The following is a 15,046-nucleotide window of genomic DNA, read 5'->3' as shown; positions in this document are numbered from 1 at the left end:
ATGTAACTGAATATTTTAAATACATAGTAGACTTTTGCTTTCCAGCTGCTGATGTAAAACCACTTTATTATCTCTCCTAAATGGAAAAAAATCCCCTATAATAATCTCATAGTAGGAGCCGTGGTAGTGCTGAATGATGAGTGCAGTATGCCCCACAATGTTTTAATCCAGCATGATATCACAATAAAAGGTTATTTGGGTGATACAGTTATTTAAGTACATAATATCAAATTAGTTAGTATTTTTTAACTTGTGTATAAACAGTAAATTAATGTTAACTGTTTATACACACAAACAACTCTTACAGTGTTGTAAATTAAGCATTTATTAACATTTCATACATGTTATAAAGCATTTATTAACAGTTTATACGCATGAACAGACCTTATGGTGCATTATAAAGTTTTTATTAGGCTACCTTTTTAAGTAAATATTCAAATATTGTTATAAATATTATAAAGCATTTATACTGTTTATGACGAATAAACATAAAGCACTTAACTTTACACATTAGTATTAACTTCTTGTACACGTGTACAAAACTTATGGTGTGTTATAAAGCATTTATTAACTTTATATGTGCATACTGAGGTCTGTAAACAGTTAATAAATGTTTTATAACACACTGTAAGATTTTTATGCATATGTATAAACTGTTAATAAAATCCTCCATAATGTTTAAACTTAATAAATCCTTTACAACACTAAGATTATAATGTGTACACATCAGTCACAGGTTGAGTTTAAAACTGGGTTTATTGATGGTGTTGGAACATTTAGACCTTAACTCAAAGTCCTCTTTCTGGATTTCCAATGCAGCTTTCAGACGTATATTGTGGCTTTCGTCAGCGCAGTTGTAATGAGAGTAAAGATGTTTCTAAATTAATTAATGTAATATTTACCAGATACCGTCCATCACACGTGGATGACGATGCTACACACTCTCCGTATTGTCTTTCACTCTCAAGTGTTGCATTTCTTCTGAGTTCTGAGGCTTACATGAGATTTTCTGTGGTCAGGAGCAAACTGCAGGGTCTCAGAGAGCAAGATGTCATTTTCCCTCTCATTGACCTCCATTTTCCACAGTGGTGAGCAGGAGGTCTGGGGACGATTAGAGGCTTCAGCTGTGGCTCCATCCTGCCACTACCCATTAAGTCAGGATGTACACTACACGTGTATATGATGTGATGAGAGCTTTTCATTTGTGTGTGTGTGTGTGTGTGTGTGTGTGTGTGTGTGGGTGGGGCATCTTTTAAGCTTATTTTCAGGACCTGTTGATGATCTCAGACTTCATGCTGGAGGATTTGTAGAGAATATGAACTTTGAATTATTGGCTGAGGATGACTTGAGGGTGAAATCATCCAGAAATGTAAAATATTTACATGTAAATTTGCTGCCACCTGCTGTTCAAACCTGTTAGTTACAGTGGTTCAGGTGTGGATGGATGCATACGGATAGATTGAGCCAAAAACATGAAGCTAAAAGTCTTAAGAATGTAAAAACTTGGATTATCAGAGTATGTGGGATGATTTAGTGTCGTCTGTTACAATCTGTCTCCATACTACAGAAGACCAAATCTGCCAGTTGGAAAACTAACAAGCTCACTATAAAGTGTTTTGGTCACAATTATAAGAGAATAATTGTGAGATAATTATCACGTATCAAGTAAAAAATAAGGTGGTGAATATTTAATGTTCTATCTTATAGTTATGGGTTGGTTTCTGACAATTATAATTATTAAGAACTGTTTCATAATCATGAGACGCTTCATAAATATGACAAACTTCTATAATTATCAAACAATAATTATGAGAAAATTTTGATTTTGAACTTTTTATCTAATTTAATTATTACCAACTATGTCATAGCTATGACATTTTGATTTAGTATCTTATGATTATAAGAAGCTTTCTCAGACACTAAATGAAGAATAAAAATTGGTGATAGATTTTTAATTAACTTTGCATCTCATAGTTATAGGATAGTGCCTTTATAAATATGGCTTCTCTAGAAATCAGTCAAAATGATGAGATACTAAACCAAACTGAGACACACTTATTATATTATGAGAGATAATGTCAAGATTGAGAACACAAAATATTAAAAAATAAATTTCATATCTCACAATTATTAAAAACTTTCTCAAACATACGAGATAACATTTCAAAAGTTTGAGATAATGTCATAATTGGGAGAAAAAACACACAAAAGTAGATATTTAACTACCATAAAATCTTATAATTAAGACATCATTATGACTTTACATATAATTATAAAAACCTTTCTCAGATTAATGACATATTATCTCTCACATTATAATAACTGTTAAAAGATTATGAGAAATATGACAAAAAACTCTTCATAATAAAATAATCTGATGTGGTGGATTATCAAAAGATGAAACTAAGCGTGACTCAGCAAAAATATGAAACATATTTTATTAAAGAATTATGTACAATAATTAAAAACACATCCTCGAGGTCTCTGACATATTATTTTTAGGTCAGACACACACACACACACACACACACACACACACACTCGCACCAAAAAGCAAAAAAAAAAAAACAACTGCTGGAAAACTGAAAGTAAATTTGGTCAAAAAGTTCATCAGCGCTACAAAAAGTCAACCAGTCAGCAGGTGGTCCGAGCGAAAGGCATCATCAGTTATTTCCAGACTCCATTAAGACCAACATGCTGTCGCTCTCGTCTGTTGATCAACCAAGGCTCCCTAATGGTGTAACTGGCACAGTTCTGGTCTGTGGAGATCCTGAGCAGAGCACCGGTCACTGGTCGCATGAGTCATTATCAACAGAAAACACACCGCAGAACAAACACTGCGCTTTTTCTTTTCCATACAGGGGATTAAACCCACTTACAGCACTCAATATTTCAGGGTAAAATGAGCAGGAACATGAAAGAAAGTTGTTACTGTTGTAGAATGTAAAGGGTAGTTACTGGAAATAAAGTTTCGAGGTTGAGTCAATGGAGCTTTAACGCTGCGTTACAAACCTCTCTGACGTCTCTTTGAGTATTTTTACAGAGAATTAACTGGAAAAGACGGTAAACATAGCTGACACAACTCTTTGACATCTCAATACGGATAAATGCAGAAAAATAGGAATTACTTGAGTTTTTTTTGGCATATTTATCACCTGTGATACTGGATATACAGTATATCTGAACAACACAAGGGGGGGGCGGCAGATTTAGTCCATCAGTTCATCAGCTGCTGTAACTGATTTACATTCAGTTGCACTATTTGTTCGACAGGAGGCCTTGTGTGCTTTCTTATTATTCCTCCACATTGTGCGGCCTCGCTGTGCTCCCGCTAAACCAAAGATTGGCCCTTGTCGCCCTTTAAACAGCACTTCCGTTCAGCGAGGCGTACTTTCTGCCCGTCAGGTTGTTGCTGGACGAGCTGACGTCTTGCGGTGAGGTGCCCACTTCAAACACTTCGTGGATGGCTTTACGGAAACAATGAAAATTGTACTCTATCAAACCTGCAGAGAGAACAAATAAGTGGTTACATTTAAAAAGTTACAGAGCTTTTGCGATGTAAAATACAGTCTCTAACACATTCAGATTCAGTGACTTCAGACTTTTAGAGTACACACACTGAGATGGCTAAATGTGAAAACAATGTTTATGTGAGAAAAAGACACGCCTGTGTAAATGCTACTTATTAACAAGGCAAACAGTAATTCCTGTGCTGCTTCAGTGAGAGATTTTATGATCGCAAAGACATCAAAACAACAGTTGTGGAGGAAATATTCAGGTCCTTCAGTAAAAGTAGGAATACAACACTGTGAGAAATACTCCATTGTGAGTATAATATATAATAAACTGCTAAATGTGAGCTATCAAAAGTCCTTGTTCTCTGTAAAAGGAAACGGCAAGTTAGACCTGAATATAAAGAGCGGGTTGAGCTAATGACAGAGTGTCGTTTGAATAACAACCATGTTTACTTGTCTGGAAGGCTAAAACATGTTATAGTAGCCAGACAGTATAACTTTGAGGATTTTGTATGTATATTTGTATGTATTTTGTTTAGTTTGTACTACTTTGGTTCTTGTTTATGTGTTTTTTTTTGTTGTTCCTTAAAAAAAACTAGTAGTAAATAAAAGTACTCGAACGAGAAAAAAGGGTCCCCTCTGAGTGTTATTAGATTATTGATGATGCATTACTGTGTAATTAGTGTTTTACTGTTGCAGTGGAGGTGGAGCTTTAACTATTTATTACTGAATACTGTTTAATCTATAACAATGCATCATATTTTCTAACTTCTAAGTAATTTGTAAAGGAATTAGTTTGAGTATAGCTGTCAAATAATTTTAGAAGTTTAAGTGAAACGCAGCAAATTTCCCCCTAAAATGTAGTGTGGTATACTTACTTAGTATTAAGTAACATAGAATAATGTACTACAAGTACTTCACTTTTGTACTTAAGTACAGTACTTCAATAAATCCACTAACCACTGCAAAATAAACTTACAGCCACTTTTGATTTGGCAGTTTCACACTTACTTACTTACACTTACACACTCACAATCTTACATTTATGACATCCTGTATAATCAACCCACCGTCCAACAATGCCAACTTAACTGTTTATACAATCTGAAGCTACGCACCTTTCCTCTCGAAGCTCTCCTCTCGGAGGATGCAGACGAGAGCGAGGAACTTTGTGACCTCTTTCAAATAAAGCACTGTAGTGTTGTTGAGCTTGATGATAGCCAAAGACTCCTTGTCGTAGGCACAGCCGCTGCCATCCTGTATGAGCCTGCCAGGAGGGAGAAAGACAGAAAGACACCCCCTTTTAAACTTTGCATTGAAAAAAAAAAAAAAAAAAAGGATACAACCACCAGCATACAAACAACAACAAACAACGGAGACAAATAATTCTTCTCACCCGTAAATGCAGGAGACGTCGATGACAACGTCTATCATGTCGCAGCAGAGTTCGTAGGACTGCATGTCCACAGGCGAGCTGTCTGTGGCGATGTAAATCTTGCTAACGACATCAAACAGGAAGGCTTTCTCGATCCCAGAATGCTGAAAAACAGGAAGGATGGTTAATAAGAGAAAAGTGCTAACTGAACACTGCTCGCGTCTGTATTTGACGTCCTGGGAATGAGAGCGGGAAGTGAAGTGTTAAAACCTATCTATTAATATTATGATCAATTTCTGACAATAAATCCTCCTGAATGTTAAACACAGGCCTTTTTTTTTTTAGTAAGAAAAAAGAAACAACGTACAGATATGAAGATGTTCAAAAGGTTCTCCAACGTTGGTAACTGAGGAATGAGCTTCTGGACGACTTTACTGAAGGCCTCGAATATGGAGTGGTCGTAGATGCTGGTTAAGTAGAAGCTGAGGATGGAAAGCAGGAGAGGAGAGTTCAGACTACAAAGCGTCACCAAACAGGTTAGGGCAAAAGCCTTGAACTCAGTCAGTTGAATCAGTTTTATTATGCGTCGTCGTTCACGGACGAATGCAGGATAAAAGCACGGCAGGCTGTAAACTCGACAAACCTAGTCATCAAAAAAAAAAAATCAGGGTTCCCCACTCTTTAAGAAATCCTTTTCCAGGACACTTTCTCGACAATACAGGACAGCACTTGCTCAGAAATGGTGGTCATCGTTTAAGGGGAAACTACCTCGTTAGTTCGGTTTCATAATGTGCTTGGTCATTCTCATGACAGACAGTTTACCCACTTCCCAAATTGACCACAGTTTTTCTACACAGCTCAGACTAACATACAGTTAAAAACTTCCAGGACAACACAGATTATTTCCAGAATATTTTAATTTTAATACACTTCCAGGTGTTTTCATGAAAATGAGCTGACCACAAAACAAACCCTCGTGGAAACTGAGAGCAGTGTGACTTGTTTCTGTTTGCTGCTCTGATGCTCTCAGCTTATACGTTTACTCAGATTGATTAGCTGCTACAGAGGTAGCAACTATTCTTCCTGGGGACACATAAAACCACAAAACATTAAACACACAGTGAACAGGAGCCACACACCCTGAATGCACCTTTGACCCAGAACTCATACCCACCCACCGACCTGTGTCAGACACTCACCTGAGGTGAAGCTTCTCCAGGCTGGCGTCTGCCAGATCATCGTTGGCCCTCTGATGAATGTCTCTTTGTGTTTCTATTTTGTGGTCGTCTGACAGGCCGTCTACTTTATGGATGAACACCTCAAAGTTGATGTCTGGATTCACTTTGTAGGCTCTAGATACAGTGAGATGTAACCGCACAAGAGCCTCCACGTAGTCATCCTAATAACAAGAGAGACACATTCATCTCACACAGGAAAGCCTTTAAAGCGTACAGCGTAAGCTTCCGTTTAAACTAATGTCATCCTACCTGAGCGTCAATGACGAAGATCAAAGCGCCGGTTCCCTTAAAGATCATCTCACTGTCAAACGTGGGATCGAAGAAGTCCACCTGGCCAGGAAAGTCCCAGATCTGGAAGTTGACAAAGGAGCTGCTGGAGATGTCGTCCTTGTAGATTTTGTTGGTGCTCTCGAGGAACAGCGTCTCATTGGGTGACATCTTGTGGAATACGACCTGAACAGAGGCCGAAAAAAGGATTATTGTTTTGTCTTACTCTCAGTTTCTTCACGGATTCTTCATTCTGTAAAACCTTTAAACTTATTATTCTCAATATTTACTTAAAAGTTTTGTGCTCTATTTACGTAACATTGTGATTCTGTTTATCTATATTGGAATTATACTACTGTATGTGTGTGTGTATATATATATATATATATATATAAATAACACCTATATCATGTCCTGGAAGATGAATGCCTCCTCTGTTGTTTCTCCCATTTATTTTCCTGTTTAAAGGTCAGTTTGTGCAGTTTTTCCTCATTAACTCAATGTTAGAGAGTGTTGTATCTTGTACTGGCTGATCTCTCAATCAATTTACCAGAAAATTAACTACATATACTCCATGTTATACCCTAGCTGATATTGTATATGTTGACATTTGAGAGTTTAAACATGTAGAGTTGAAAATTAAAGTCACTCTGAGGTCACTGTTCTTTACTTATCAGCCACCATACATATGGCAGACAGCAATATATCTGTGATAAGTTAGGTTGGGCTTTATAATTACAGTCAGTTGTCCTGTAATAAATCCTACCTTCATCAAAGGTTATAATGTTCAGTTTCTGTTTAATTTCAGTCATTTTAATTGCTTTGATGGTTGGTTTGCTTTTGAACTTTCTAGGGCTGCACGATGAGGTCAAAAACATCATATTGGGATTATTTTCACAGATATTATTCGCGTTTAATGTGGGAATTATCCTTTTTGCATCCCAAATGTAATGAAAATCCTGATTATGTGACATTTTTTGGGGGTTGTTTTTTTCTTAAATCTGGAGAACAAGCTCTGTAGACCAGGGCATCTCTGCAGCACCACAGCACTTCATTATAATCCAGTTTTTATCTCACACTTTATCAAAAACATCGCAGCTCTTACACTTTACATATTGTGCTGATATTTCCCTGAACTGTACAGACCTGTTTATTATTATCATTATTATTATTATAACAACACACTGACACCTGTTTCTAATAGTGTGACTATCATTGATATCAAGGAAGGTAAGAGTATAAGGCAATAACATTCAACAACAAAAACTAAATTACAAACTTCATAAAAAAGGAGGAGCTCGAGGCAGCACTGTCACCAGGTGTGCCCAATTCCCAGCCAGGTGTGCCGATGACTTTAAAGTGTGTGTTTTAGGTCACTCACCTTCTGAATAGATGACTTCCCACTCCTCCTCAGTCCCATCAGCAGTATTCTGGGTTTATCCGCCGATGAGGAGCTCTCCTCCATGTCCGCCTCCTCCGACCCGTAGCCAAAACTTTTGGGAAACGACCCCACAACATCGTAACTCCCCGCTAACGCAGGCTCCTCATACTGACCAGACATCCTGGTACTTTTACCACCTCGCTGGCTCTTCGGTTAAGCTCTCCCTTTGAAGCCGCTCAGCAGTCAAACATTTGAGTTAACCGGATGTAAAATAATCCGGACGGGAATGTTGTTGTCGGATTTCACAGCAGGCTAGCATGGCAAGCTAATCGGCTAGCGGCAGGAGATCGCGGTGTTTATGTGTTAAAATGTCCCGTTAGACTGTAACGTGTCCGCATGGGGTTTGAAATCCAAGTCACCGAGATGTTAGGCAGCCATAATATCGGCACAGATTCGGTTAAATGAGACTAGAAGACAGGCAGGATTACTATAAAGAAATAAATAGACCAGTCACAAGTTGGACGTTTCCGCCCCGTTTTAGCTGTTAGCCACGCCCCCTTGATTCTGATTGGCTGTTCGCGCCAAACATAGTCATGTGACGAACAGTCCACCAGACAGAAGCAGGAAGAACACAAACGGTGAGTGCTGTTTTTGGGACATTAGTTTGGCTTATTACATTAAAATTATACGCTTTTTTAAAACGTTGGATTGATTTTAACCTTCTTTATAGTATAAATCTGCTGCTGCACGTTTTAAAATGTGTTTAATTATCGATTTATTGGATGTAAAAACCTTGATTAGTTAGTTAGCTCGTTGAAAGTATAACTTCTGTTTCACCTTCTGCTAGACTGTTGGTCTAATCGGTATTTATTTGTGTTTATTAGGAGAAAGAGAGAACCAATGCATGTACAAAGTTTGACAACAGCTGCACAACAAACCTGTTTTTAAACTGAATGCTTTAAGAAAAGGATTAGAGAGAGGAATGAATGCATACAGAGGCAGGTTACACTGGATGATCAGGGCTGAGATGAGAGATTGGATGTATAAGTGCTACAATAGTAAGAAAGTGAAGAAGGGAGGATGTGATTTAGCAATATGAATGCACTCTGTGACCTCCTATATGTTTGTTTCAGGGTCCAGGATGACGGCGGTGCTCCTGTGTTTCCTCCTGGCTGCTCCAGTGCTGCTGGTTGCTGGCAGCCCAGTTTATAACCCCAACAATGGGACCGTACCACTGGTGCTGTGGCATGGGATGGGTGAGTAAAAGCATTATCCACAGGGAGCTGTGTAATCGGACATGTGAACAAAACGAGGAATAATTTGTACCAAGAATTATTTATTTAACTACATTTTCTGCACAATGCAGTGTACATGTTTGAGTTCCCTCCTTTGTGTTACAATCTTATGGCTATAAGGAGACAAAATGTTAACAGTGATATCTGTTTCTGGTCCTCAGACAGCTTTCAGAACAGAAAGGGGAAAGTGTGGAAAGTCCCAGGGTTGTACATTTTGTATGCACACATGTTACTGCCTACATTTAGGTGAAATTGAAAGCATAGAAACAAGAACAAGTGTTAAGATACAAACCATGTAACCCGTAATGTGAGATAAGGTGTGGTGTGCAGCCTCAGTTATACTTACGACTGGAAAGTTGTTCATTTTAATTCCATGGTGGTTGGGAAAATACCGTCAGGGGAAGTGAAAAAAAACAAAAACACTTTCTCTTCTCCTTCAACAACAACATTGGCTCAGGTGCCTCTGAGGTCCCTCTCTCAGGTTACTTAACCTGTTATGATCCACCGAAAGCGTCTGTGTGTTTTAACGGCAGAGGACTGCACTGCGCACTGACCTGCTGTCTGATAATGTAAGCCAGAATATTTCTGAAAAAGAACTTTAGTTTGTGCCCATTTTCTTCTGATGAGGTTAGATGATGAGGAGTTCCTTTATTTTGATCTTATTGTCAATAAATCCAATGAAAAGACAAAAAACAACAAAGTTTTAGTCCATCTTTTTAAATGCTGTCCAGTTTCCCTGCCCTGTCTAATACACACAAGACCTTTTGTTCCTACTTCTTAACAAACATCGCTCAAACAGGAAAAAATAGTGCATTTTCTGGGGACTATTACATATATACATGCTTATTTTATTCTATTTTACTCTATATAGTGTATATATTATTATATTTTATTGTATTGTAAGTGCCAGTGCAGTGATATTTTTTTAATGTAAGCTATATTTGGCTTTGACACAACTTGTTAGTCGGATCAGTTTACTGATGGGTTTTATATAATATTTTAAATGATAATGAAGCGAGTATTTATGTGTCCGCTCCAGGTGACAGCTGTTGTAACCCGCTCAGCATGGGGTCGATAAAGAAGATGGTTGAGGGGGAGATCTCTGGCATTTACGTGCTCTCACTGATGATCGGCAAGAGTGTCATTCAGGTACTTTCACACTGGAAAACCTTTTAAAGTGAATATATTTCCTAGCCAGTGCTAAAACTTTTCCAAAATGATTTAAACCTACTACAATGTAATCCTGATGCCTCTAATATGACCTACATAAGCAAAGGAGACCATCAGGAAGAAGATTGGCTATTTCTTTATAGTTATTCTTAAAGCCCCGCCACTGGGTCGGATTCCCCTTGAAAACACTACCGCTTTTGTCCACAGGGGTCGCCAGAATCAACAACATTTTGTGTTTTTCTCTTTTTTTTTTTACAATTTGTATTATTTTTCTATGGCAGAGCATTTAAATGTTGTTTTTTTTTGTCTATAAAGTTGTTTTACAGTGTTTCTCTTGCTCAGTAACTCCAGACTTATAATTAATTCACTGCCTTCAATAGAAAAGTCCGATTTTCTTGCATAAAAACAAACGCTACATGTAAAAATGTGACATGTTTGTTTAATAATGACACCAAAAAATCACAAGATAAGTGCAGATTTAAGTAAGGAAAAATAGAGAAACATTAATATTAACAGCAATTCAACTCATTATCACAAGGTAACTAATAGTGACATAGGGGTGTTCGATTAATACGTCTACATGACATGTAAGGATTCCTTTTCGCTGATATTTGCAGGGCTAGTGGCACAAGTTACATCAGGAAAAAAAAATGAAATGGCTCCTTTACAACTTCACTATGTAATATTTCAGTGTTAATATTCATAGCCAAACCAGCATGAATCTGTTTCCATTTGCTTTGATCCGTCGTAACACCGTGACTTAAATCTCTCAGCTCTTCTCCTTGTGGACGGAGCTCGTTCTCTTCTTCTTAATCTGCCTGTCATGCTTTGAACTTTTCATGTCTCTCCTCGTGCAGGACACAGAAAATGGGTTTTTCATGGATGTGAATGAGCAGGTGTCCATGGTGTGCACTCAGCTGGCTCAGGACCCAAAGTTGAAGGGAGGATACAATGCTATGGGCTTCTCCCAGGGGGGACAGTTTCTGTATGTACCCACTGTTCTGGACACTGAATGGTTTTGTTATGTGAATGTGGTAGAAAATGGACAAATTCTGTGTTTGTGTAGTTTCCCCTCTTGTGTGATTCTCCTGCAGAGTGAATGAAATACTTAAGAAATACCAATATGTTAGAGAACAGCATGATTTCAGCTAGTAAGGTTCAAGTCCTGAGCTTCATTCTCAGGCTGCAGATCTGTTTGAGCTTATTTTCTGCTTTTAAAGTATTTGTCTCCTGAAAAGAATGAGGAAGCTCACTCTGACTTGTCCTGGTTCCTCTCTTCCCAGGAGAGCTGTGGCCCAGCGCTGTCCCTCTCCACCAATGAAAAACCTGATCTCCATCGGTGGCCAGCACCAAGGTAGCGTAACAGTGAAAAACCAGAACACCAGTTCAGCTCACTTCCCTCAGCAAAGCTAGTACTAAAAACACATTTCTCTTTTTTCCCCCCCTTTCTATACTTATTATGCAGAGTTAAGGAATGAATGACATTGTGAAGTAGTTGTGGGGTCATGGGAGTTGTTGTCTTCACCACTATTGCAGTCAGATTCTCCCAGTTAGGGTTCCTTCAGTGGTTATTGAATATTAAAACACTGAATAAAGTAATCTCATCTGAAAAAAAATCTGTTTTTCTCTGACGCTGTTCAGCAGACAGAGAACGTCCTGGAACATTATATCATCATTATTTTAAAAATGTGAAATTTTAACCTTAAATAGTACTTAATTCTCCTTTTTCCTGGAGCTTTCGATCACATGATCTTTATGTATTTTTGTGCCGCTAACAGAATGAATTTCCTCTTTATCTTCCAGAGATGGAATTTTTAGATGTTCAAATTTCTTCTTTTAAAGAAGAATTTGTGTCTTGACCTGTATTTAGCTCCTCCATCACTTTTTTTTTTTTAAGCTCTGGAAGACGGTGTGAATATGAATCATCACAATCTCTGTCTGCAGACGTCTTCACTGTGTTTTTGAATCCTCAGGAGTGTACGGGCTGCCCAGGTGTCCCGGAGAGAGCTCCCACATCTGTGACATGATCCGCAAAGCTCTGAACAGTGGAGCTTACACTGACTTGGTTCAAAAACAGTAAGTTATCTTTCCTCAATCTCTGGATGACTGTCTGTCGCTCAGTGATGCTGATTGTGTTTAGCAGCCTTGATATTGTGTGGCTATCACCACCGCTGTACAGATCTACAGAACAATAGTCTGTTTGTCAGTCGAACTGATCTGTAGCACTGACTGGATGTTGTGTTTGTGGTTATCAGCCTGGTGCAGGCGCAGTACTGGCATGACCCCTTAAATGACGACCTGTACAAGAAGCACAGCCTCTTCCTGGCTGACATCAATCAGGAGCGGGTCAGTATGCGGCCGCAGCACTTTCACCGAAGCAGATCAGACCTGGAGGCATTAATCCAGTATAATGAGTTCAGACAAGCTTTTGCTACTGGAAAATAATAGGTTCATTCTTCTACTTGGAAAAAGTAGTTTGACAAAATACATGTGTGTTGTCCACTTACTGGCTTTTTCTCAGTCTTCATCAGTGCTGATGAAGACTGTGAGATGCAATTAAAAGCCCCAGAAAAGGCCAGTAAATAAAAAGATTTATCACTTTAGAAAAGGTTGTAGCTGATAGCTTTATTAATGGTTGATAAATAATTTACTAATTTGTCATAGATCAGTAACTTATAACTTATTAATAACAAATTGTGGGTTGCCACGTTGGGAAAAATCAGGTGGAGTGATCCGACCGCTTGCAGTAAACGCCTGCAACAGATCTGATTTAATGAAAGCTTAATAAGCATTTATTAATGGTTTAACAACATTTGTAACAACATTGTTACTAAATAGAAAGCAGGCAACCCAAACTTTGTTGTTAACTAGCAGGTGACTTAAAGGTGACTTATTTTTATTTTGTCAGTTTAAAGTTCAAATTGATTTGTAAAGAATAAATATGAGAGGGTTTTGTGTTGGTTTTTCCTTTTTTAAATTGTCACCAATCTGTATATTTATATTATATAAAAAATTTATAAAATGTACAAATCTCTTGTAAATGTTGCTCTGCAATATTCATATATCTCATATTTATGTTTGTATAGCATAAGTTTTTTTTAATATCTCATGTTTTCTGCTTTTAAAGGCTGTGAATGAGACTTATAAGAAGAATCTTCAGTTGCTGGAGAAGTTCGTCATGGTCAAGTTCCTGCAGGACACTGTAGTTGACCCTGTTGATACGGAGGTAACGTATCAAACGCACACTCAGCAGTGCTTTTGTAAAAACTCCTGTTACTTTCTGAACAATATAACGTTTTTATATATAATAAAGCAGCGACACAAACAGTCTTGTCCTGATTCTCGCTGTAGTGGTTCGGCTTCCTGAAAACCGGCCAGGCCAAAGAGACCGAAACTCTGCAGGAGAGCGTTCTCTACAAAGAGGTAACAGTGTTTATTGACGCATTGCAACATGTTTCTATAACCTGTAGACACTTGAGCTGCAATGATTAATCCATTAACTATTATTTTATGATCATTTTAAGGTTAATATTTAAGAAAATATATCCCAATTCTCAGATTTCAACACATCAAATCTGAATATTTTCTGGTTTTTAGTCTTCTAACAAACTAAATATCTATGGGTTGTGGACATAAGACATTTAAAGATGTGATCTTGGGCTTTGGGAAACAGTTTTCACCATTTTCTGATATACTTTGTATTTCCTTTAAATCAAGAAGGTCTAAATTGTGTGTGTGTGTGTGTCCACTTGCAGGATCGTCTGGGGCTGGCAGCGATGGAGAAGGCGGGAAAGCTGGTTTTTCTGTCCACTGAGGGAGACCACCTCCAGTTCACCAGAGAGTGGTTCACCGCTCACCTGCTGCCTTTTTTACACTAGAACACTGCAGTCATCTCAGAAATTATATCTGACTTCAACAAATAAAGTGGAAGAAATTCTGTCTGTAACGCAATATAATGCCAGTTAAGAGTAAATTACTTAAACAACCAGAGCAGGGATGCAGAAAGCACCTAATTCATTCCTTCTGCACTGATCACTTGTAGCATGTGGATTCTGTTTTATGATGCTTTTACTAATTTTAGCAGCTACTTTGTGTGCGAGTTTACTGTTTTTACCAACATTAGATTATTAGTGTTATTTCCAATGTGAGCTGTTCTGATGAGGTCAGATTGTTTTTAGAAATGTTGGATGAGACTTTTTAAAAATGTTTTTGTTCTGGTCTAACAGACCATTTAACTGAATCTGTACATATTACACCTTTAAATCCAATAAAGACAAACCAAAAGACATTTTATTGCAACATTTTTAATGACGTCTCCAGTACTAATGAGCTGAATTCTGATTTTGGACCCAAAAAGAGGTAAAAGAAAAAGACAATATAAAAGAAAATTCAGCGAAGAGCTTCACAGCTTCAAGAGCCGAAGATAACCAAAGAGTGCAGACGTGGCTAGGAGCGAGTGGAGAGACGCTGATGGTCGGGCTAATGTTTTAAGACTAGTCAATAATTATTCATATCTATACAGATGATTACAGCAGATATTTCAGATCTAGAGACTGCAGTGAAGCATTTAACAATCAATGATTATGTCCTTCAGTCTCTTTTCTTTGTCTTCCACTTTCCATCAACATCTCTTTTTGCTCTTTAAATCGCAAACTTTTTCCTTACACGCCTCCTTATATGGAATGTTTCTCTTTAATACTCGGGAATGTCCTATGTGTGGGTTTAAGGGAAAGCACGTAGAATGATCGTTCTCCTGCTATTTTAAATCAAGTTTCATGATGTGAAATACAGTGGTCTTTTGACGC

At 37.9% G+C, this 15,046-nt stretch overlaps 3 protein-coding genes across 5 annotated transcripts in view; 1 reads left to right on the top strand and 2 right to left on the bottom strand.

Annotated features, from left to right (window-relative positions):
* Positions 1–2,414: 2,414 nt before the first annotated feature.
* Positions 2,415–7,956, bottom strand: rragcb (Ras-related GTP binding Cb). The gene is made up of 7 exons (XM_051390259.1): positions 7,777–7,956; positions 6,378–6,581; positions 6,090–6,289; positions 5,258–5,372; positions 4,912–5,054; positions 4,634–4,782; positions 2,415–3,503 (listed from the first exon to the last, which is right to left on the bottom strand). The coding sequence occupies exons 1-7, from the start codon at positions 7,954–7,956 to the stop codon at positions 3,361–3,363; spliced, it is 1,134 nt and encodes a 377-aa protein (XP_051246219.1). The 3' UTR covers positions 2,415–3,360.
* A 321-nt stretch (positions 7,957–8,277) lies between these two features.
* On the top strand, positions 8,278–14,529 carry ppt1 (palmitoyl-protein thioesterase 1 (ceroid-lipofuscinosis, neuronal 1, infantile)). The gene is made up of 10 exons (XM_051390260.1): positions 8,278–8,414; positions 8,910–9,032; positions 10,111–10,220; positions 11,099–11,226; positions 11,525–11,595; positions 12,215–12,317; positions 12,497–12,587; positions 13,369–13,467; positions 13,593–13,664; positions 13,997–14,529. The coding sequence occupies exons 2-10, from the start codon at positions 8,918–8,920 to the stop codon at positions 14,117–14,119; spliced, it is 912 nt and encodes a 303-aa protein (XP_051246220.1). The 5' UTR covers positions 8,278–8,414; positions 8,910–8,917; the 3' UTR covers positions 14,120–14,529.
* The window catches only part of cap1 (CAP, adenylate cyclase-associated protein 1 (yeast)), a 15,237-nt gene continuing 14,720 nt past the window's right edge, over positions 14,530–15,046 (bottom strand). For all 3 annotated transcript variants that reach the window (XM_051390250.1, XM_051390251.1, XM_051390252.1), the window contains one exon: positions 14,530–15,046. This exon is cut by the window's right edge and continues 808 nt beyond it. The gene's annotated coding sequence lies outside the window, so the exon portion shown is untranslated.

This window comes from Dicentrarchus labrax, unplaced genomic scaffold (assembly GCF_905237075.1).
Source record: "Dicentrarchus labrax unplaced genomic scaffold, dlabrax2021, whole genome shotgun sequence".
In the NCBI taxonomy this organism is placed as follows: domain Eukaryota; kingdom Metazoa; phylum Chordata; class Actinopteri; family Moronidae; genus Dicentrarchus; species Dicentrarchus labrax.
This window is presented reverse-complemented; position numbering and strand designations above follow the sequence as displayed.